This window comes from Ranitomeya imitator, chromosome 2 (genome assembly GCF_032444005.1).
Source record: "Ranitomeya imitator isolate aRanImi1 chromosome 2, aRanImi1.pri, whole genome shotgun sequence".
In the NCBI taxonomy this organism is placed as follows: domain Eukaryota; kingdom Metazoa; phylum Chordata; class Amphibia; order Anura; family Dendrobatidae; genus Ranitomeya; species Ranitomeya imitator.
Window position 1 is genome coordinate 249,567,826 of NC_091283.1, and position 22,782 is coordinate 249,590,607.

Consider the following 22,782-nt stretch of genomic DNA (forward strand, 5'->3'; position numbering starts at 1 on the left):
AGTCGTGTTTTAACTGCGGAGAAGTCTATGGTTGATTTTTTCCAATCCAAAGCTATAGTTTGCTTGGTTGCTAAAAATATGAATGATATAAGAGCCTGGGTGTGTTTGGGAATGTTGGAGATACGTTTGTTGAGTAGGGCCTCCCAAGGGTTTTTTCTGAGATTTATATTTGTGACAGAGAACACTAAATGGTAGATTCTGATCCATAGTCTCATAACAGTTGGGCATAGCCACCAGATATGGAACATGTCTCCATTAGAGTTACAACCTCTAAAGCAGTTTGGGGAGTAGTTGGCAACTGCCTTGGCCACTCTAGCTGGGGTCAGATACCAACGGGTCAGAACTTTATAGTTGGTTTCCAGCATGAGGGTATTTAGTATTCCTCCAGTGGAGGAGGACCAGATTTGGGACCACTCTGAGTCAGACATGGTAGACCCAATATCGGACTCCCAGCGAGAGGTGTATTTCAAGCAGTTTCTATGTGAGGGGGAGTTTATTTGTGAGTAGAGGAGAGATATAGTACCTGAGGCGTGGGGGCTTTGACGACACCTTTGTTCAAATGAGGTAAAGGAGTATGGAGGGGTAGAATTTTTTAATAAAGAGCAGACAAAGTTCTTTAGTTGTAAGTATCTAAATATCTCTCCAGGGGGGAAACCGTGTTTTTCTTTAAGGGCCGGGAATGGGATAATCCCGTCCACATTGAAGAGATGGTGAACTCTAGTTATCCCCACTTCAACCCACTTATGGAAGTATCTAAGGGATTTCATGCCTGGGGGGAATAGGATGTTGTCCCATAGTGGAGCGAGGGGCAAAAAGGGTGAAATTAGCTTTATGTGAGTCCCAGATTGCAAAAGAGTGTTTTATAATGGGGTTCGAGATATGTTTGCGTTGGGTTGGGAGAATCCATAATATTGTATCTATGGTATCGGGTTGTAGCTCGGAGGCCTCTAAGGATAGCCATAATGGAGGTTCAGTGTAGGCATGGTATAGGGTCAGTTGGCCCAACTGGGCGGCGCGGTAATACTTAGAAAGGTTGGGAACACCCAAGCCCCCTTTCAGGCGGTGACGGTAGAGGGTGGCTTTATTTACTCTGGGGAGACCTCCCCTCCAAACGAAAGTATCTATTAACCCCTTCATGACCCAGCCTATTTTGACCTTAAAGACCTTGCCGTTTTTTGCAATTCTGACCAGTGTCCCTTTATGAGGTAATAACTCAGGAACGCTTCAATGGATCCTAGCGGTTCTGAGATTGTTTTTTCGTGACATATTGGGCTTCATGTTAGTGGTAAATTTAGGTCAATAAATTCTGTGTTTATTTGTGTATTTGTGATAAAAACGGAAATTTAGCGAAAATTTTGAAAATTTCGCAATTTTCACATCTTGAATTTTTATTCTGTTAAACCAGAGAGTTATGTGACACAAAATAGTTAATAAATAACATTTCCCACACGTCTAGTTTACATCAGCACAATTTTGGAAACAAAATTTTTTTTTGCTAGGAAGTTATAAGGGTTAAAATTTGACCAGCGATTTTTCATTTTTACAACGAAATTTACAAAACCATTTTTTTTAGGGACCACCTCACATTTGAAGTCAGTTTGAGGGGTCTATATGGCTGAAAATACCCAAAAGTGACACCATTCTAAAAACTGCACCCCTCAAGGTGCACAAAACCACATTCAAGAAGTTTATTAACCCTTCAGGTGCTTCACAGCAGCAGAAGCAACATGGAAGGAAAAAATGAACATTTAACTTTTTAGTCACAAAAATGATTTTTCAGCAACAATTTTTTTATTTTCCCAATGGTAAAAGGAGAAACTGAACCACGAAAGTTGTTGTCCAATTTGTCCTGAGTACGCTGATACCTCATATGTGGGGGTAAACCACTGTTTGGGCGCACGGCAGAGCTTGGAAGGGAAGGAGAGCCATTTGACTGAAAAATTGGCTGCACTCTTTAGCGGACACCATGTCACGTTTGGAGAGCCCCCGTGTGCCTAAAAATTGGAGCTCCCCCACAAGTGACCCCATTTTGGAAACTAGACGCCCTAAGGAACTTATCTACATGCATAGTGAGCCCTTTAAACCCCCAGGTGCTTCACAAATTGATCCGTAAAAATGAAAAAGTACTTTTTTTTCACAAAAAAATTCTTTTAGCCTCAATTTTTTCATTTTCACATGGACAACAGGATAAAATGGATCCTAAAATTTGTTGGGCAATTTCTCGTGAGTACACTGATACCTCACATGTGGGGCAAACCACTGTTTGGGCACATGGTAAGGCTCGGGAGGGAAGGAGCGCCGTTTGACTTTTTGAATGAAAAATTATCTCCATCGTTAGCGGACACCATGTCGCGTTTGGAGAGACCCTGTGTGCCTAAACATTGGCGCTCCCCCACAAGTGACCCCATTTTGGAAACTGGACCCCCCAAGGAACTTATCTAGATGCCTAGTGAGCACTTTAAACCCTCAGGTGCTTCACAAATTGATCCGTAAAAATGAAAAAGTACTTTTTTTTCACAAAAAATTTCTTTTTGCCTCAATTTTTTCATTTTCACATGGGCAATAGGATAAAATGGATCCTAAAATTTGTTGAGCAATTTCTCCCGAGTACGCCGATACCTCATATGTGGGGGTAAACCACTGTTTGGGCACACGGCAGGACTCGGAAGGGAAGGCGCGCCTTTTGACTTTTTGAATGGAAAATTAGCTCCAATTGTTAGCGGACACCATGTCGCGTTTGGAGAGCCCCTGTGTGCCTATGCATTGGAGCTCCCCCACAAGTGACCCCATTTTGGAAACTAGACCCCCCAAGGAACTTATCTAGATGCATACTGAGCACTTTAAACCCCCAGGTGCTTCACAGAAGTTTATAATGTAGAGCCATGAAAATAAAAAATAATTTTTCTTTTCTCAAAAATGATTTTTTAGCCTGGAATTTCCTATTTTGCCAATGGTAATAGGAGAAATTAGACCACAAATGTTGTTGTCCAGTTTGTCCTGAGTACGCTGATACCCCATATGTGGGGGTAAACAACTGTTTGGGCGCACGGCAGGGCTCAGAAGGGAAGGCATGCCATTTGGCTTTTTAAATGGAAAATTAGCTCCAATCATTAGCGGACACCATGTCGCGTTTGGAGAGCCCCTGTGTGCCTAAACATTGGAGATCCCCCACAAATGACCCCATTTTGGAAACTAGACCCCCAAAGGAACTAATCTAGATGTGTGGTGAGCACTTTGAATCCTCAAGTGCTTCACAGAAGTTTATAACGCAGAGCCATGAAAATTAAAAAACAAATTTATTTTCTCAAAAATGATTTTTTAGCCCGCAATTTTTTATTTTCCCAAGGGTAACAGGAGAAATTTGACCCCAAAACTTGTTGTCCAGTTTCTCCTGAGTACGCTGATACCCCATATGTGGGGGTAAACCACTGTTTAGGCACATGCTGGGGCTCGGAAGTGAAGTAGTGACGTTTTGAAATGCAGACTTTGATGGAATGCTCTGCGGGCGTCACGTTGCGTTTGCAGAGCCCCTGATGTGGCTAAACAGTAGAAACCCCCCACAAGTGACCCCATTTTGGAAACTAGACCCCGAAAGGAACTTATCTAGATGTGAGGTGAGCACTTTGAACCCCCAAGTGCTTCACCGAAGTTCATAACACAGAGTAGTGAAAATAATAAATACGTTTTCTTTCCTCAAAAATAATATTTTAGCCCAGAATTTTTTATTTTCCCAAGGGTAACAGGAGAAATTGTACCCCAATAGTTGTTGTCCAGTTTCTCCTGAGTACGCTGATACCCCATGTGTGGGGGTAAACCACTGTTTGGGCACACGTCGGGGCTCAGAAGGGAAGTAGTGACTTTTGAAATGCAGACTTTGATGGAATGGTCTGCGGACGTCACATTGCGTTTGCAGAGCCCCTGGTGTGCCTAAACAGTAGAAACCCCCCACAAGTGACCCCATTTTAGAAACTAGACCCCCCAAGGAACTTATCTAGGTATGTGGTGAGCACTTTGAACCCCCAAGTGCTTCACAGACGTTTACAACGCAGAGCCGTGAAAATAAAAAATAATTTTTCTTTCCTCAAAAATGATGTTTTAGCAAGCATTTTTTTTATTTTCACAAGGGTAACAGGAGAAATTGGACCCCAGTAATTGTTGCGCAGTTTGTCCTGAGTATGCTGGTACCCCATATGTGGGGGTAAACCACTGTTTGGGCACACATCGGGGCTCGGAAGTGAGGGAGCACCATTTGACTTTATGAATACAAGATTGGCTGGAATCAATGGTGGCGCCATGTTGCGTTTGGAGACCCCTGATGTGCCTAAACAGTGGAAACCCCTCAATTCTAACTCCAACACTAACCCCAACACACCCCTAACCCTAATCCCAACTGTAGCCATAACCCTAATCACAACCCTAACCGCAACACACCCCTAACCCTAACCACAACCCTAATTCCAACCCTAACCCTAAGGCTATGTGCTCACGTTGCGGATTCAAGTGAGATTTTTCAGCATCATTTTTGAAAAATCCGTGGGTAAAGGGCACTGCGTTTTACCTGCGGATTTACCGTGGATTTCCAGTGTTTTTTGTGCGGATTTCACCTGTGGATTCCTATTGAGGAACAGGTGTAAAACGCTGCGGAATCCGCACAAAGAATTGACATGCTGCGGAAAATACAACACAGCATTTCCGCGTGGTATTTTCCGCACCATGGGCACAGCGGATTTGGTTTTCCATATGTTTACATGGAACTGTAAACCTGATGGAACACTGCTGCGAATCCGCAGCGGCCAATCCGCTGCGGATCCGCAGCCAAATCCGCACCGTGTGCACATAGCCTAATTCTAAAGGTATGTGCACATGCTGCAGAAAACGCTGCGGATCCGCAGCAGTTTCCCATGAGTTTACAGTTCAATGTAAACCTATGGGAAACAAAAATCGCTGTACACATGCTGCAGAAAAACTGCACGGAAACGCAGTGGTTTACATTCTGCAGCATGTCACTTCTTTCTGCGGATTCCGCAGCGGTTTTACAACTGCTCCAATAGAAAATCGCAGTTGTAAAACCGCAGTGAAATGCGCAGAAAAACCGCGGTAAATCCGCGATAAATCCACAGCGGTTTAGCACTGCGGATTTATCAAATCCGCAGCGGAAAAATCCGCAGAGGAACAGAATACGTGTGCACATACCGAAACCCTAACCTTAACCCTACCCCTAGCCCTAACCCTACCCCTAACCCTAACCCTACCCCTAACCCTAACCCTACCCCTAGTTCTTACCGCAACCTTAGTGGGGAAAAAAAATATTTTTTTTTTTTATTGTCCCTACCTATGGGGGTGACAAAGGGGGGGGGGGCATTTACTATTTTTTTTATTTTGATCACTGAGATATAACCTATCTCAGTGATCAAAACTCACTTTGGAATGAATCTGCCAGCCGGCAGATTCGGCGGGCGCACTGCACATGCGCCCGCCATTTTGGAAGATGGCGGCGCCCAGGAAAGAAGACGGACGGATCCCGGGAGGCTAGGTAAGTATAAAGGGGGGGAGATCAGGGCACGGGGGGACGTCGGAGCACGGGGGGGTGGATCAGAGCATGGGGGGGTGGATCGGAACACGGGGGGGTGGATTGGAGCACGGGGTGGGGGATCGCTGTGCAGGGGGGTGGATCGGAGCACGGGGGGGGGGGATCGCTGTGCGGGGGGGCTGATCGGAGTGCGGGGGGGTTGATTGGAGCACGGGGGGAGTGGACAGGAGGACGGGGGAGCGGAGCACAGGACGGAGGGGAGCAGACCGCAGATCGGAGGGCTGGGGGGGCGATCGGTGGGGTGGGTGCACATAAGTGTTTCCAGCCATGGCCGATGATATTGCAGCATCGGCCATGGCTGGATTGTAATATTTCACCAGTCTTTTAGGTGAAATATTACAAATCGCTCTGATTGGCAGTTTCACTTTCAACAGCCAATCAGAGCGATCGTAGCCACGGGGGGGTGAAGCCACCCCCCCTGGGCTAAACTACCACTCCCCCTGTCCCTGCAGGCCGGGTGAAATGGGAGTTAACCCTTTCATCCGGCCTGCAGGGACGCGATCTTTCTGTGACACAGCATATGCGTCACAGGTCGGATTGGCACCGACTTTCATGACGCATACGCTGTGTCACAGGTCGGGAAGGGGTTAATCTTTGGGCCATTTTAAGGAAGTGTGAAGGGATAGGGATTGGCAGGACACACAATAGATAAAGTAGCTTAGGAAGAATCGACATCTTCAAGGCACGCACTCGGCCTAGCCATGAGAGGTGCAGCTTCTCCCAGGATTGAAGCAAAAGGCAAAGTTTTCAGAGCATGGGTGGATAATTGGCTGTGTAGAGGGAGTCTAAATTAGTCATCAGTTTTACTCCTAAATAATCTAAATGTTTAGTAACCCACTGGAACTGAAAATCTTTTTGGAGATGTGTTATAGTTGATTGCGGGAGGGATATATTCATTGCGTAAGATTTGGCGGTATTTATTTGCAGACCGGATATACAGTTAGGGCCAGAAATATTTGGACAGTGACACAAGTTTTGTTATTTTAGCTGTTTACAAAAACATGTTCAGAAATACAATTATATATATAATATGGGCTGAAAGTGCACACTCCCAGCTGCAATATGATAGTTTCCACATCCAAATCGGAGAAAGGGTTTAGGAATCATAGCTCTGTAATGCATAGCGTCCTCTTTTTCAAGGGACCAAAAGTAATTGGACAATGGACTCTAAGGGCTGCAATTAACTCTGAAGGCGTCTCCCTCGTTAACCTGTAATCAATGAAGTAGTTAAAAGGTCAGGGGTGGATTCCAGGTGTGTGGTTTTGCATTTGGAAGCTGTTGCTGTGAGCAGACAACATGCGGTCAAAGGAACTCTCAATTGAGGTGAAGCAGAACATCCTGAGGCTGAAAAAAAAAAAAATCCATCAGAGAGATAGCAGACATGCTTGGAGTAGCAAAATCAACAGTTGGGTACATTCTGAGAAAAAAGGAATTGACTGGTGAGCTTGGGAACTCAAAAAGGCCTGGGCGTCCACGGATGAAAACAGTGGTGGATGATCGCCGCATACTTAATTTGGTGAAGAAGAACCCGTTCACAACATCAACTGAAGTCCAGAACACTCTCAGTGAAGTAGGTGTATCTGTCTCTAAGTCAACAGTAAAGAGAAGACTCCATGACAGTAAATACAAAGGGTTCACATCTAGATGCAAACCATCAATACCAAAAATAGACAGGCCAGAGTTAAATTTGCAGAAAAACACCTCAAGAAGCCAGCTCAGTTCTGGAAAAGTATTCTATGGACAGATGAGACAAAGATCAACCTGTACCAGAATGATGGGAAGAAAAAAGTTTGGAGAAGAAAGGGAACGGCACATGATCCAAGGCACACCACATCCTCTGTAAAACATGGTGGAGGCAACGTGATGGCATGGGCTTTCAATGGCACTGGGTCACTTGTGTTTATTGATGACATAAGAGCAGACAAGAGTAGCCGGATGAATTCTGAAGTGTACCGGGATATACTTTCAGCCCAGATTCAGCCAAATGCTGCAAAGTTGATTGGACGGCGCTTCATAGTACAGATGGACAATGACCCCAAGCATACATCCAAAGCTACCCAGGAGTTCATGAGTGCCAAAAAAGTGGAACATTCTGCAATGGCCAAGTCAATCTCCAGATCTAAACCCAATTGAGCATGCATTTCACTTGCTCAAATCCAGACTTAAGACGGAAAGACCCACAAACAAGCAAGACCTGAAGGCTGCGGCTGTAAAGGCCTGGCAAAGCATTAAGAAGGAGGAAACCCAGCGTTTGGTGATGTCCATGGGTTCCAGACTTAAGGCAGTGATTGCCTCCAAAGGATTTGCAACAAAATATTGAAAATAAAAATATTTTGTTTGGGTTATGTTTATTTGTCCAATTACTTTTGACCTCCTAAAATGTGGAGTGTTTGTAAACAAATGTGTACAATTCCTACATTTTCTATCAGATATTTTTGTTCAACCCTTCAAATTAAACGTTACAATCTGCACTTGAATTCTGTTGTAGAGGTTTCATTTCAAATCCAATGTGGTGGCATGCAGAGCCTAACTTGCGAAAATTGTGTCACTGTACAAATATTTCTGGCCCTAACTGTAGATTCAAAATCTTGTAAGGTTTGGAGAAGGGCCGGTAAGGACGTCTGAGGGGACGATAGAAGGAGTAGAATATCATCTGCAAACATGAATAGCTTGTGTGGGACTGTTACCACTTCTACACCCTGTATTTTGGAGTTGAGACGCAGCTGGATAGCCAGTGGTTCGAGCGCTAGGAGAAACAATAGGGGTGAGAGGGGACAACCCTGTCTGGTACCTCTGCTTAGTGTAGAGGAGAAGCCGCTGTAGTGCACGTAGGCGGAAGGGGAAATATAGAGAGCGTAGATCCAGGAGAGGAAGTGGTCCGGAAACTTCCATCTCCGCAAACAGGTAAGGCCACGATACAGAGTCGAAGGCTTTTTTGATGTCTAATGACAGTAACATGCTTGATATGCTGCGATGCTTACAGAGATGTAGTAAGTGGGAGACCCTCCGTATGTTGTCTGAGGCTTGTCGGCGCGGGACGAAGCCTACTTGGTCTTTCTGTATTAATGCACCTAAGCCTGAATTCAACCTTTGGGATAGGATTTTAGCCAGTATTTTAAGATCTATGTTAACTAAAGATATTGCTCTATAATTGGACCGAAATAAGTGATCTGAGTTGGGCTTAGGTATCATGGATATTGCTGCCATTAATGAGGCTGTGCCTGGTTTATTACCATCTCTCAGGGATTTGAAATAATTAGTGAGGTGCGGGGTCAGTGCCGGGGCATATTTTTTATAATAAAGGGCCGTAAACCCGTCAGGGCATGGTTTTTTGTTACTTTTCAAATTTTCAATGGCTATCTCGATTTCATTAGGGGTTATGGCTTGGTCAAGAAGTTCGACCATATCAGAACTAAGGGCCGGGAGGGGGACAGAGTCTAAAAAGTTCTCCACGGTATCAATATTTGTGGTAGATGGGGCATTATATTATACAGCCGTTTTAGTTTTTGCTGGAAAACATGAATAATTTGCTGTGGGTTAGTTGTAACACCTGTGGATGTGCGCAAGCGTATGGGGGTCTAGGTAGAAAATTGCATTTTAAGCGGCGGGCGAGGATAGAATTATTTTTATTATTAAGGGCGTAGAAGCGTTGCTGTGACGAACGTATAGTACGGTCAACGTTCTTGGAGAGGTGAAGGTCTAGTTCTGTCCGAGTGTGGAGGAGGTCTCGATATGTGGTGGGTGAAGGTGTGGTTTTCATCTGGGACTCCAAAGCCGACACCCTGCTCTCCAAATCGGCTATTTTCGCATTTCTATCTTTTTTCTTGCGAGAGGCTTCTTGGATGCAGAGACCTCTAAGTACTGCTTTGTGTGCCTCCCATAAGGAAATCGGCGAAGAGGCTGATTGTTTGTTCAAAGAGAAATATTCATCGATATGATTTTTCAATTTTTGGGCGATTTCAGGATAGGAGAGCAGTGAATCATTAAGGGTCCAGTTGAATGAGCGGGGCCGTGGGTGGAATGTTGAGCATGTGATTAGATTTGGGGAATGGTCCGCCCAGGGAGTAGATTGGATTGAGATATTTGATACATTTGGGATAAAGGAAGGATGAACCAGAATATGATCAATTCTAGTGTACACTAGGTGGCGTGCGGAGAAAAAGGTGAAGTCTTTTTCGGTAGGGTGAAGTTCCCTTCATAGGTCTATCCAGTGGTACTGGGAAAGGAGTTTGTTGAGGACGGCTGAGTCTGCAGAAGGGTATGGTGGCGGAGGAGTAGATGAGTGGCAGCTTAAGGACTTGTCTAGGCTAGCTTTAAGTACACAATTGGAGTCTCCGCATAAGATTGTGGTGCCTTGGGCATACTCTGAAATCAATTCTAGTAGTTGAGAAAAGAAGGCGGCTTGGTGGGTATTAGGGGCATAGTAGGAAACAAAGGTCACCAGTTCGTCAGTTATTGTGCCCGTCACCATGATATAGCGACCTTCCTTTATCATCTACTGAAGATTTAAAAACAAACGGGACAGATTTCTTAAAACAGATAGCTACGCCTTTAGTTATGTTTGGGGCGTTTGCTGTATAGAAAAGCGGGTAAGAAGCGGCCAAAAATCTAGGGCAAGATTTAGTTGAAAAGTGCGTTTCTTGAAGACATACCACATCTGCCTGCTGGGATCTATAGTAGCGGAAGGCCTTGGTGCGTTTATGTGGAGAGTTAAGTCCCCTCACATTGTGCGATATGATTTTGAGTGGCATTTTAGAAGGTTGTGTGATTTGCTTGTGGTTATCGTTGATTGTGGTTTATCAGTAGGAGCAGAGGAGGTATTGCAGAATGAACTAAGCAGGTAGTTTGGGCCCGGTAAGTGGTTGGGTTGGGGAATAGGGTAGATTGAATGGTGTCTGTAGTTTGGGTAGGGTGAGAAAGTCTGTTAAGGGGGAAGGAGCAACTGTAGTGTTGGCTAAGCACTATGTGCTGAGCGGCAGTGTGTGAGGACACTGTGGGGTCATAAAGGTGTGCTAGGGGCAGCGCAAGAAATTAACTTTATGTGATCGTAACGGAATACAGAAATGTAATCAAGTACGTGATAAAGTCGAACTGGGGGCCTGATTCAACCTTCTAGGGGGTGTTCAATGATGTTCTATCTTATCAACCTATTGTAGCGGCTAGTAAATAGAGGGCATAGGTCGAGTTACAAAAGATAACAACTACGCCCAATAGCATAACTAACTGAAGCCGTTATAAAACTTTGTGTTGTATTTGAAACATTGTGGTAGAATAGAATATATGTAACTTGTCGCTAGAACTTAACAATCAATAGGTAAAAAAGAGGGAAAAAACACTATATTAGCTTATGGGTTAAACATATTCACATGTCTGCAGTGAAGATCAAGTCGGGAGGTAGGTTCACTCCAGTCCAGGGTTTCAATAGACGCAAAAGGCGCAGTAGTTTCCGATGAGGGAATGTTAGAGTTGTGCAATTCAGGAACCTCTGCAAAAATAAACTGAAAATACATATATGACCATGTCATCCTGGAACTGTAGGAGTGTCAGGCAGAGTTGCCTGTATGGTATCAGAGGCCTAGAATAGAGCCAGCGGTTGCACTGCTCATCACGGTGGATCAGGTGGAACTTGTGGTCGGGATCGGCAACTCTCTGGCCAAGGCTGAGAGGAAGCAAGGGGGAGGGGGGGGGCCAAAGAGGGAACCATGAGTTGTAGTTTAGCCAAGCAACGGCTCGCTACTTCGGCAGAGAAAATTGTGTGGGTCATATAAAGGTGGGAGAATGTCAGTCTAAAGGGGAATCCACAGCAATATTTGATGTTATTGGATCGTAGAATCTCCAGGTATGGCTTCATAGTTCATAGCTTGTCACTTGGCGATAGTGGTAGGGGCCAGGTCTGAGAACAGCTCGTATGGGTGGCCTTGGAATGATAGCGGTGCAGATTTTCTTGCCGCTTGTAGGAGCTGTTCCTTAGTTTTGTCAAAGTGCATTTTAAGGATCATGTCTCGCGGCAGACCATTTGTCTTACATCTACTTAAGGCTCTGTGGATGCGGTCCATTTCTAAGCGCTCGATGGAGATCCCCGGTAGTAGTTCTTGAAACAGAGCTGTCGCAGTGGACTGGAGGTCGGTGACCGTTTCTGGTATTCCCCTAATCCTAATATTGCTCCTACGGTCTCGGTTTTCAAAGTCTTCTAGCTTGCTGTTTAGGGTGAGGATCTCGTTCTGTAACATTTCGATATCTTTTTCATGGGTTGCTAGATTTACAAGGGTCGACTCCATTTTATCTTCAAGGTCGGAAATACCGGAACCAAGTTCTCTGATCTCTTTGGTTATGTCCTTAGTCAACTTGTCCGACATCTTGAGCAATTCAGAATGTAAGATAGATTGGAACTGCGACAGTAGAGCCGTTTGGTCCGGAGTAGGGGTGTTTGGGGTTTTGGTGGTAGAAGCCGGAATCATCTCAGAGTCTGCTCAGTCAGGCATGGAAGAATTGGAGGACTCCGACTGGGAAAATGGTCCACAAATGTCGGCGTCCAAGTCTGTTAATGCGGCAAACCTGTTACTAGGTTGTTTTGAATTGGCTCTACGCGCTTTAGGCATGAGGGCGATTAGAATATGGGTGGAAGTAGATCCTCGTGATGTATATTCCATATTAAAGAGAATGAAGTCTAGGATATGGCATATTGCACTGTATTCCCTAGCAGGTGTATGAGGGGAAGGTTAGGGCATTGCAGCGATTTCGGGGTATTTTGTAGGCTGGGTCTTACTAGGAAGGTGTTGCATTAGAGAATAGTCCCCTGTACAATTGTGCCAGTGGAGAAGGATTAACAGATCGGGAGGCCGGTGGCGTGGGGTGCTCTCTGCGGGAGCCAGAACACCGCAAAAGTTCCAGACTCTCACGGGTCGTGTGCGCCTAGCCGAAGGGGATGACAGTTCCCCAGCCTCCAGATCCCACTCCCCTCACAGGTAGTTCAAGCGGGGGGGGGGGGGGGGAGGGGTGTAGCAAAAGTCTCTCACCTTTGCTATTGGGTGCTGATAGGCCTGCCGTCCACCGGGGGGTGCTGGGTCTCCTATGGCAGAGCTGTCAGGGCAGCAGCCCCAGGGATCCGGTGTGCTGCGCCCGCCAGTCCGCAGCTAGTGGCTGTGTGTCTCCTGGGCAGTCGGCTTCCAGCGTGGGCTACCCGCCTCCCAGCGGCAGCAGCGATCTCCGCAGGGCCCGCACTTCAGAGGAGAGCGCGTGGGAGAGCGGGCGGTACAGTGCAGCAGAGGTTCCGGGACCGCCGGCGGCAGGTAAGCACCGCCGATGCTCCAGCGGCGCGAGCCGGGGTCCGCGACGTCACCCCCAAGGAGCGGGAGGAGGCCGAGCAGGGCGCGGTCTCGCGAAGCTGCCGCGACTTACTGTGCGGCGGCCTCCGGTTCCCTCCGCTCCGGGGCGGCTGATACAGGCTTCCCGGGGAGGCACAGTCCGGGCTGCTCCAAGAGGGCGGGGAGACGCCGAAAGCCTCCCAGCCGGAGATGGGCTGCGCCAGCGTCTCTCAGGCTTCAGGCCTGACAGTAGGCCCCAAACCGGCGCCGCAACTCCAGTCTGCCTCTCTCACCACCGCGGCCCGGTTTTACTTCTGTGGCCTAGGGGCTATATGCTGCTGCTTTTTGCAGCTTGGATGGGCCTCTAAAGTGCCGAAAAACCGGCGGATTGGGAGCTCAGAGAGGCACGTCCTGCTCCTTTGGCTGCTGGCCACGCCCCTTCTTGCTGCACAATCTTTTGAGGCAGTCACTGCAATCAAATGATTCCTGTAACTGTCAATGATACTTCTGCGCCTCTCGACTGATATTTTGGCCACTGCTCAAGAGTAAACTGCTCCAGTTGTCTCGTGTTTGAAGGTTGCCTTTTCCAGATGGCATGTTTCAGCTCTTTCCAAAGATGGTTCAGAATAGATACATAGTTATTAAGGTTGAAGGAAGACTATAAGTCCATCTAGTTCAACCCATAGCCTAACCTAACATGCCCTAACATGTTGATCCAGAGGAAGGCAAAAAACCCCATGTGGCAAAGAGTAAGCTCCACATTGGGGAAAAAAATTCCTTCCCGACTCCACATACGGCAATCAGACTAGTTCCCAGGATCAACGCCCTATCAAGGAATCTAGTGTATCTACCCTGTAACATTATACTTTTCCAGAAAGGTATCCAGTCCCCTCTTAAATTTAAGTAATGAATCACTCATTACAACATCATACGGCAGAGAGTTCCATAGTTTCACTGCTCTTACAGTAAAGAATCCGCTTCTGTTATTATGCTTAAACCTTTTTTCCTCCAAACGTAGAGGATGCCCCTTGTCCCTGTTTCAGGTCTATGATTAAAAAGATCATAAGAAAGGTCTTTGTACTGTCCCCTCATATGTTTATACATTAGAATAAGATCACCCCTTAGTCTTCGTTTTTCCAAACTAAAAAGCCCTAAGTGTAATAACCTATCTTGGTATTGCAGACCCCCCCAGTCCTCTAATAACCTTGGTCGCTCTTCTCTGCACCTGCTCCAGTTCAGCTATGTCTTTCTTATACACCGGAGACCAGAACTGTGCACAGTATTCTAAGTGTGGTCGAACTAGTGACTTGTATAGAGGCAAAATGATGTTCTCCTCATGAGCATCTATGCCTCTTTTAATGCATCCCATTATTTTATTTGCCTTTGTAGCAGCTGCCTGACACTGGCCACTAAATATGAGTTTGTCATCCACCCATACACCCAGGTCTTTTTCATTGACGGTTTTGCCCAGAGTTTTAGAATTAAGCACATAATTATACATCTTATTACTTGTACCCAAGTGCATGACCTTACATTTATCCCCATTAAAGCTCATTTGCCATTTATCAGCCCAAGCTTCTAGTTGGGGCTGATAATCCAATGTTTTCCTCTTAGCCATTCTTGGGTGCTTTTAGCTGTGTTTTGGGTCATTATTCTGTTGCAAGACCCATGACCTGTGACTGAGACCAAACTTTCTGACACTGGGCAGCACATTTCTCTCTAGAATCCCTTGATAGTCTTGAGATTTCATTGTACCCTGCACAGATTCTAGACACCATGTGCCAGATGCAGCAAAGCAGCCCCAGAACATAACAGAGCCTCCTCCATGTTTCACGCTGGGGACTGTGCTCTTTTTTTTATATGCTTCAATTTTCCGTCTGCTAACATAGAGCTGATGTGCCTTGCCAAAAAGTTCCATTCTTGTCTCATCTGTCCATAGGACATTCTCCCAGAAGATTTGTGGCTTGTCAACATGTAGTATAGTTTAGTTCAAAGGGCGATGAGCAAGGCAATCCTAGGGATATGGAAAGCAGAGAAGATAGTGCCAAGCATGTTCATGGTGGAGATCTTTTGAGCTGCCAGTTGACCACGAACAGTGCTCCCAATACATTGTGTCTGCAAACTATTCCAGCTAGATCTGCATTCAAACAGCCAAATGGCGCTCCTTCCCTTCTGAACACGGCCATGTGCCCAGAGAGTAGTGTACAATCGTATGTAGGGTATTGTGAGAAGGTGGAAAATAATTTGCAAGATCCATTTGCTTTCTATTATCCTTTATGAATAATTCCAAAGTTATCACCACATAAAGTGACCACGTCAGATTGTAAAAATGGGGCCGGATTAAGAACACAAAACTGGCTGTGGGAAGAGGATAAATCAGAGGATTCTGGACACTACTGTAATCAAAAACTGACTATAGACAATAATATCTACTGAAATGCTCAAACTGAACAGTCTCCATCAGTAATAAATGAGCAGCTAGTGTTGAAACCTCTCTGGGGTAATTAGAGCACGGGGCTCGGTGACTTCACAATCTAAACTATCGGAAGCTCCAATATTTTCTGTCAGATGAGTTTCAAGAAGAAATATTACACATTTAAAGAGAACTGTGTATAATAGTGCAGAGCGGAGATGTCTTAAAGGGAACCTGTCAGCAGAATTGTGCTCAGTGACTACAGACACTGTCAGGTCGGTGCCGTTATACTGATTACACCGATACCTGGTGATGAAATCCGTCTTGTGGTTGTTGTTTAATCTGTATTTGTAGTTTTCAGTTAATGAGATTCTCATGCTCTGGGGTGGGGCTGTGGGCGGGGCTTTATGTGGTGCTCTGGGGCGGGGCTTTATGTGGTGTGCTGATTACATATGCATCTGTATTGGCTTATGACAGGTCGCTGGTCCCTCACTACATGGGCCGACAGCCCCTCTGCCTTTGGATCCTAGACCCTGTGGCATGACGCGTGGTATCAATCACTGCCATGGAGACCCCATGTAGTCATGACAACATCCGGGTCTCCAGACCTGAGAGGCTTCCTGTCATGCGCAGTGATGATCAGGAAGTCTCTCAGGTCAGTGTATAGAAGGAGAATGTTGTAGTCTAGAGGCAAAATGGTGATCATGGTAATACGGCCGGACTACACCACCGATAAAGCAGCCACAGCCGGTGATGAGAAGAATCTGTGACATCAGTATTTAGCGGATACTACTCACCTGTGTAGTCATATGTAGGAATTTCCTCTTTGCACCGCTCATCCCCCCTCACATATGTCTCTGTAGTATTAATATGGGTCAGATCTTCACCCTGAAACAAATATTATAAAAGTCACCAACAGATGGAGAAGTCACATCTATGATCAGCTCTAATCCTGCCATCTCCACCGTTCTCATTACACAAGTATAAAACATATAATACTGGTGGATAAAGCAAGACTGAGCACAAGACCTTCACCGGCGTCTACACATCATAGGTGAGATCTCCTGACACCTTCTCTCCATCTACCTGATGATCCTGAGGAGCATTGGGATCTTCTTGGTTACAGTCCTGTGGAAGAAGAGGACGGGGACATCTCTCTGGTGTTGTCCTCTTACTGGATAGATCTGGAGGAAACACATACAGGGAGTGAATTCATTCTTTACATACAGATAATTATAGGCCGTGTGTATTTAGTCCTGTCTATTACCTGGAGATGTGAGGGGCTGGGGAACCTCCATTATGACGTTCTTGTACAGATCTCTGTGTCCTTCTAAATACTCCCACTCCTCCATGGAGAAATAGACAGCGACATCCTGACACCTTATAGGAACCTGACACATACAATGATACCGTCATCCCCCCGATCCCTTCATAGTGTTACTGTATAATGTCCCAGCATTCCCAGCAGTGTCACCTCTCCAGTCAGCAGCTCAATCATCTTGTAGATGAGTTCTAGGATCTTCTGGTCATTGATGTCCTCATGGATCAGGGGGTGAGGTGGAGGCCCCGTGATTGGGCTCAGGGGTCTTCCCCATCCCTCAGACACAGGGTCCTGACAGCGATCACTAGAGGTCTTCTTCACCACTGTGTAATCCTGGTAATGGAGAGACACATTAATAAATCTCACTACAGACATTTCCAGAGTCCTCACCTCTCCAGTTCTGTCCATCTGTTATTCCCATAGATAAGAATGATGTAATGTGACGTCATCAGAATCTCTCACCTCTCCAGTAAGCCGGAAGAGGATCTCTAGGGTGAGGTGTAATATCCTCTCCGCCATCTTGTCTCTGTCCATATCCATCTTTGATGGGTAAATCAGGAAAATGTTCTTTTGTAGAAGATCTTCACTGAGAGGATCCGATATTGTAGAGACCTGAATGAGAAGATGAGCCGATGTAACATCATAAGAATCCTGTGTAATAATACAATTACTGGAGATAATAAGGGAAACATATGAGGAGATTTATTATTTTACAGTATTTAGTTTCCTTCTTTACATCTACTAATAAATCCTATATATTTAGGCCACAGACAACAAGCAGTTTCTTCCTCGGAGTCGGCAGCTGAATACGTTTCTCATAGACTCATCTTCCATAACGCTAATTCTTGTCTCATTTACCGACCCTGGGATCGGCATTAGCAATACTGCAGGAGATATTCATTACACACGACATGAGAAATAACTACTTAATGATGAGGACGACATCTTCATCTTCTACTACGTGTCATGGTACAGGACGCGGTTCATGTCCTGCTCTCTCAGGGTTAATATTGCTGGCCTCTCGTTGGATCTGGAGGGGTCATTATACACACTCCAGACTAGGATTCCCTGTCAGCTATACTTTTGTTTAGCCTGTGTGTCTGACCCCTTGAGTGTGTGCTCGGTTTGCATTTGCTTGTTTTGCTCTGGTTGTTTGTTCTGTTGGCTTTCTGACCTTTGGCTTCCTTTCTCATTATCCCTCCACCTTACCCCTAGGTTACCTTGTTATCTCTTGGTTTTGACCTTGGCAGGTTTAAAGCTAACCTTTTTCAAGCTGCACTGAACCAAAACGTCGCCATCATGGGCTAAATAAAATAGCTCCTTATTCACAGACAGTGGTGTGCTGCTTCCTTTTTTGGACTACTACATGCAATGTTTGGTATATGCCTGTGGAAGCTCTTTTGCACACAGATTCTTTCCATGCTGCATGTGCTGCTCTATTTTTCTATTTCTTGTATCTATCTATACACTGTTTGAAAAAATAAAGGGACCACCTAAACAACAGAATATAACTCCAAGTAAATCAAACTTCTGTGAAATCAAACTGTCCGCTTAGGAAGCAACACTGATTGACAATCAATTTCACATGCTGTTGTGCAAATAGAATAGACAACAGATGGAAATTATTGGCAATTATCAAGACACCCTCAATAAAGGAGTGGTTCTGAATATGGGGACCACAAACCCCATCTCAGTATCAATGCTTTCTGGCTGATGTTTTGGTAACTTTTGAATGTTGGTTGTGCTTTCACACTCGTGGTAGCATGAGATGAACTCTACAACCCACACAAGTGGCTCAGGTTGTGCAGCTCATCCAGGATGGCATATCAATGTGAGCTGTGGCAAGGTTTACTGTGTCTGTCAGCATAGTGTCTAGAGGCTGGAGGCGCTACCATGAGACAGGCCAGTACAATAGGAGATGTGGAGGGGGCCGTAGGAGGGCAACAACCCAGCAGCAGGACCACAACCTCAGGCCAGAGCCCTGCAAAATGACCTCCAGCAGGCCACAAATGTGCTTGTGTCTGCACAAACGGTTAGAAACTGACTCCATGAGGATGGTCTAAGTGCCCGACGTCCACAGACGGGGTTGTGCTCACAGCCCAACACTGCGCAGGATGCTTGGCATTTGCCACAGAACACCAGGATTGGCAAATTCACCACTGGTGCCCTGTGCTCTTCAGATGAAAGCAGGTTCACACTGAGCACATGTGACAGACATGACAGATTCTGGAGATGCCGTGGAGAGTGATCTGCTGCCTGCAACATCTTTCAGCATGACCGGTTTGGCAGTGGGTCAGTAATGGTGTGAGGTGGAATTTCTTTGGAGGGCTGTGCTTGCCAGAGGTAGCCTGACTGCCATTAGGTACCAAAATGAGATTCTCAGACCCCTTGTGAGACCATATGCTGGTGTGGTTGGCCCTGGCTTCCTCCTAATGCAGGACAATGCCAGACCTCATGTGGCTGGAGTGTGTCAGCAGTTGAAGCTATGGACTAGACCGCCCGTTCCGCCGACCTGAATCCAATTGAATATATCTGGGACATCATGTCTCGCACCATCCACCAACGTCATGTTGCACCACAGACTGTCCAGAAGTTGGCGGATGCTTTAGTCCAGGTCTGGGAGGAGATCCCTCAGGAGACCATCCGTTGCTTCATCAGGAGCATGCGCAGGCGTTGTAGGGAGATCATACATGCACGTGGAGACCACACACATTACTGAGCATCATTTACTTGTCTTGAGGCATTTCCACTGAAGTTGGATCAGCCTGTAACTTCATTTTCCACTTTGGTTTTGAGCATCATTCCAACTCCAGACCTCCGTGGGATATTAGTTGTGATTTATGTTGATAATTTTTAGTTTTTATTGTTCTCAACACATTCCACTATGTAATGAATAAAGATTTACAACTGGAATATTTAATTCGGTGATTTCTAGGATGTGGGATTTTAGTGTTCCCTTTTTTTGAACAGTGTATTTATGATAGTGTATATTTCACCTTGTAATCACCATGTTTTATATTATTCACTGTTGCTATAGTTATTATCACAATTCCACCATTATCAGGGAAATAAGTAATGATATTGGTTACTTCTGCCTTGTGTTTGTTTGTGTGTTGTATCTGGTCACTCAATACAGGGACATAATGGGGGCATTACAGTGTGTGTGTGTGTGTGTGTGTGTGTGTGTGTGTGTGTGTGTGTGTGTGTGTGGGAATATTTTACTCTGTGGGGGTATGGCGGTACTGTAGGAACATTATACTGTGTGTGGGGGCATCATACATACTACATAAGGAGCATTACACTGTGTGGGGCCAAGAAAGGGGCCCTGTACTAGGAGAACAATCCGCTCCCTCACTTTCTGTCCTCCATAGTTGGCTCGTATGTATCTATTACAGGGAACAGAACAACGTTATGATTCTTATAAAGAGTCTCCGTGCAGAAGGGGTTAATGTCCCCGCGCTCAGTAATGGGGAATCTCCACATACCTCCACCTGCAGAGCCGCACTCCACATATATGGCTGCTCTGTGCGCACAGGACCTGTGATGAGGTCACAGGAGGGAGGAGTCAGGGGTCACGTGATCAGGTCCCTCAGGGATGAGATTGTTGTGGCTGTAGCCCTGGTCCTCTGTGCACTGGGATTCCGCTTCCTCACACAGTCGGATATTTCCCGGTTGCAGACGGACCGGGGCCTTTAGTGACTTGGATTCCGCCTGCTCTATATAAGAATGCTGAATCCCAGTAGACAGAAGGACCCTTATTGTATATAGATATATATGGATCCTGTCATGTGATTTTTTTCCAGTAATATTGAGCCGCAGACTAGATCTGACATCTGATCACACATTTATTTATATGTGACAATTATACAGAAGAATTTTCCCCTTAATCCCAGTGTGTACAATATTCTGCGCCAATCTCATCCGCGTCCCGTTTTATTTACTGGTGATCATTTTTGTAGATCACACAACCACAGATTTTTTCCATGCATGCACCTAGGAGTGTTTTAACCCTCGGACGATTTTCCGTTTTCAAAAAAATTTTTTCCTTCCCATAACTTATTTATTTTTCCATCCACATCGCCGTTGGGAATTTTTTTTATTTTGGCGGGACGTTCTTATTGATGCCATTTTGGCGCGGATACCATGTTGTGATCACCTCTTATTTCATTTTATTGCAATGTTGCGGCAACAAAAAAAAAAGTCATTATGGCGTTTCGAGTTTTTTCTCGTTATGCCGTTTACTGATCAGATTATTTTACATTTTGGTTGGTCAGACCTTTCTGAACACGTCAATTCAAAATTTGTGTATTTTTTTTAATTGAGCAAAAGCAATATTTTTTTTCTTTTATTTCTATGATATATGACGTAACTACATCATGCGTTGTGAAGGGTTAAATACTGTAGCTATTGGCCAAATGGACCAGGTCCTTCTGCCGACTTGGATTTAGCCTTCCTGCTCTCTGTGAGAAAGCTAAATCCCAGTGGGATAAAGGACCAGGTCCCTTGGAGTGGTTTAATACCAGACTTAGTAAGCTAAAACACCAGGTCCTTCTGCCCACTTAGATTTAGCTTGCTGTATGTAACAAATTCTAGTGGGCAACGCAGTACAACAGTGATTCACCAATCTGATGCACTGTAATGATTCCACTGTTCACTGTCGGACTTCCGTACTGTAGTGCCCCTGTGTCACGCAGGGGGCAGTCCGGCAATCCAACCTACTACAATGTTTCCGCCAGGTTATGCATATTGCCGGTCACTGTGCTCCTTGAGTTCACCCCACGTGACAGTTGGCAGCTCAGAGGGTCTGTGATAACCGCAAACTGTAATCTCCGGTGACCTCACAGGTGGCGGCTTCCATGCCACCCTTAGTGTGTGTACGGCGGACACGGGGAGGGGTCACGTTTTATGATGTCACTGTGGCTTCTGTATGTATTGGAGCCGGGGATCATCTTGGGACCTCGATGTGGATTACGCTGGACCTTGTGGATCTCATTGAACCTGCAGGTGTTTTTTTGGTAAATGGGTGAAAGAGGGGGTCTGTTTTTATACTTTAATTACATGTTTTTAATCTGTGTTTCTTTATTTTTACTTACAGTGTCAGTAATCGGGGTGTTTCATAGACACTTCTCTATTACTAACCCTGGGCTTGATGTCAGCTCTGATTTTTGACAAATCACAGTTGCAATTATACTTACAGCCCTGGCAAAAATTAAGAGACCACTGCAAAATGTCCAGGTTGTCTGATTTTTCTCTTTATAGGTATATTTTTGAGTAAAATGTAAATTGTTCTTTTATTCTATAAACTTCTGACATGTCTCAGAATTTTCAAGCAATAAATTTAGTATTTTTTTCTAACAAAGAAAAATGGTCAAAATAACCCCCAGTGCTTTCAGACCTCAAATAATGCAAAGAAAACAAGTTCATAATCATTTAGAGAGAACAATACTAATGTTTTAAGTCAAGAAGAGTTCAGAAATAGTGATGAGTGAACATGCTTGCCACTACTCGTTATTCGCCTGAGTATCGGGGTACTCGGCGAGCAGCGAGCATTTCCAGTATTATTTGGCGGTAACTGCAGTCTCCACCCAGCAGCTTTGGTGGACTTTAGAGACCCAATCACGGTGCAGGGATTGTCTGCCAGGCCATGAAACGCGGCAGCCATCTTTGTTGTGTCGTGCAGTGATTGGCTGGGCCGTACAGCATTATCCCGAGTATAAGAGACCTGGAGCCGCCCTGCTCGCCGCATTCTGTTCCTGTTTAAGCGAGAGTAGGGAGAGCTGCTGCCGAGATAGGGTCACAATCGTGGTTTTTAGAGTTAGTGTAGGTCTGCAACTCTTACATCCACAACTCCTCAGAAACCAAAAGTCCTTTTTAGGGCTAATTCGTGGGTCCCGATATTGCAGCGCTAGACAGGAAGAGCACAGCATATCCACATCAGTGCAAGGCCTGCAGGCACTGTATGTGCGTCCATTGCTCCCACTGCATCCCTCCCAAAGCTCCATAACTGCCTGCTGCTGCAGCTTATTTACTGTCTATATACCTATTCTTCCTTCTTTTTTTTCCAAAAATCCCCCCCCCCCAAAAAAAAAAAATACAGTCTGTTCTGTCAGACTGTTGAAAAGTTATAGTTTGTCAGGCATACGTAGCATAGTTG

At 45.4% G+C, this 22,782-nt stretch overlaps 2 protein-coding genes across 2 annotated transcripts in view; one reads left to right on the forward strand and one right to left on the reverse strand.

Annotated features, from left to right (window-relative positions):
* LOC138662917 (oocyte zinc finger protein XlCOF22-like) overlaps positions 1–20,173 on the reverse strand; it is a 61,000-nt gene extending 40,827 nt beyond the window's left edge. The window contains exons 1-6 of the mRNA XM_069748918.1: positions 20,114–20,173; positions 17,091–17,240; positions 16,782–16,961; positions 16,575–16,698; positions 16,394–16,491; positions 16,105–16,195 (exon numbers count right to left, since the gene is read on the reverse strand). Of these exons, the coding sequence (XP_069605019.1) occupies positions 16,105–16,195; positions 16,394–16,491; positions 16,575–16,698; positions 16,782–16,961; positions 17,091–17,240; positions 20,114–20,140 (670 nt within the window). The 5' untranslated portion in view covers positions 20,141–20,173. The remainder of the gene's footprint in view (positions 1–16,104; positions 16,196–16,393; positions 16,492–16,574; positions 16,699–16,781; positions 16,962–17,090; positions 17,241–20,113) is intronic.
* LOC138662926 (oocyte zinc finger protein XlCOF8.4-like) overlaps positions 1–22,782 on the forward strand; it is an 866,299-nt gene that overhangs the window by 157,678 nt on the left and 685,839 nt on the right. The gene's annotated exons all lie outside the window — the stretch shown is intronic.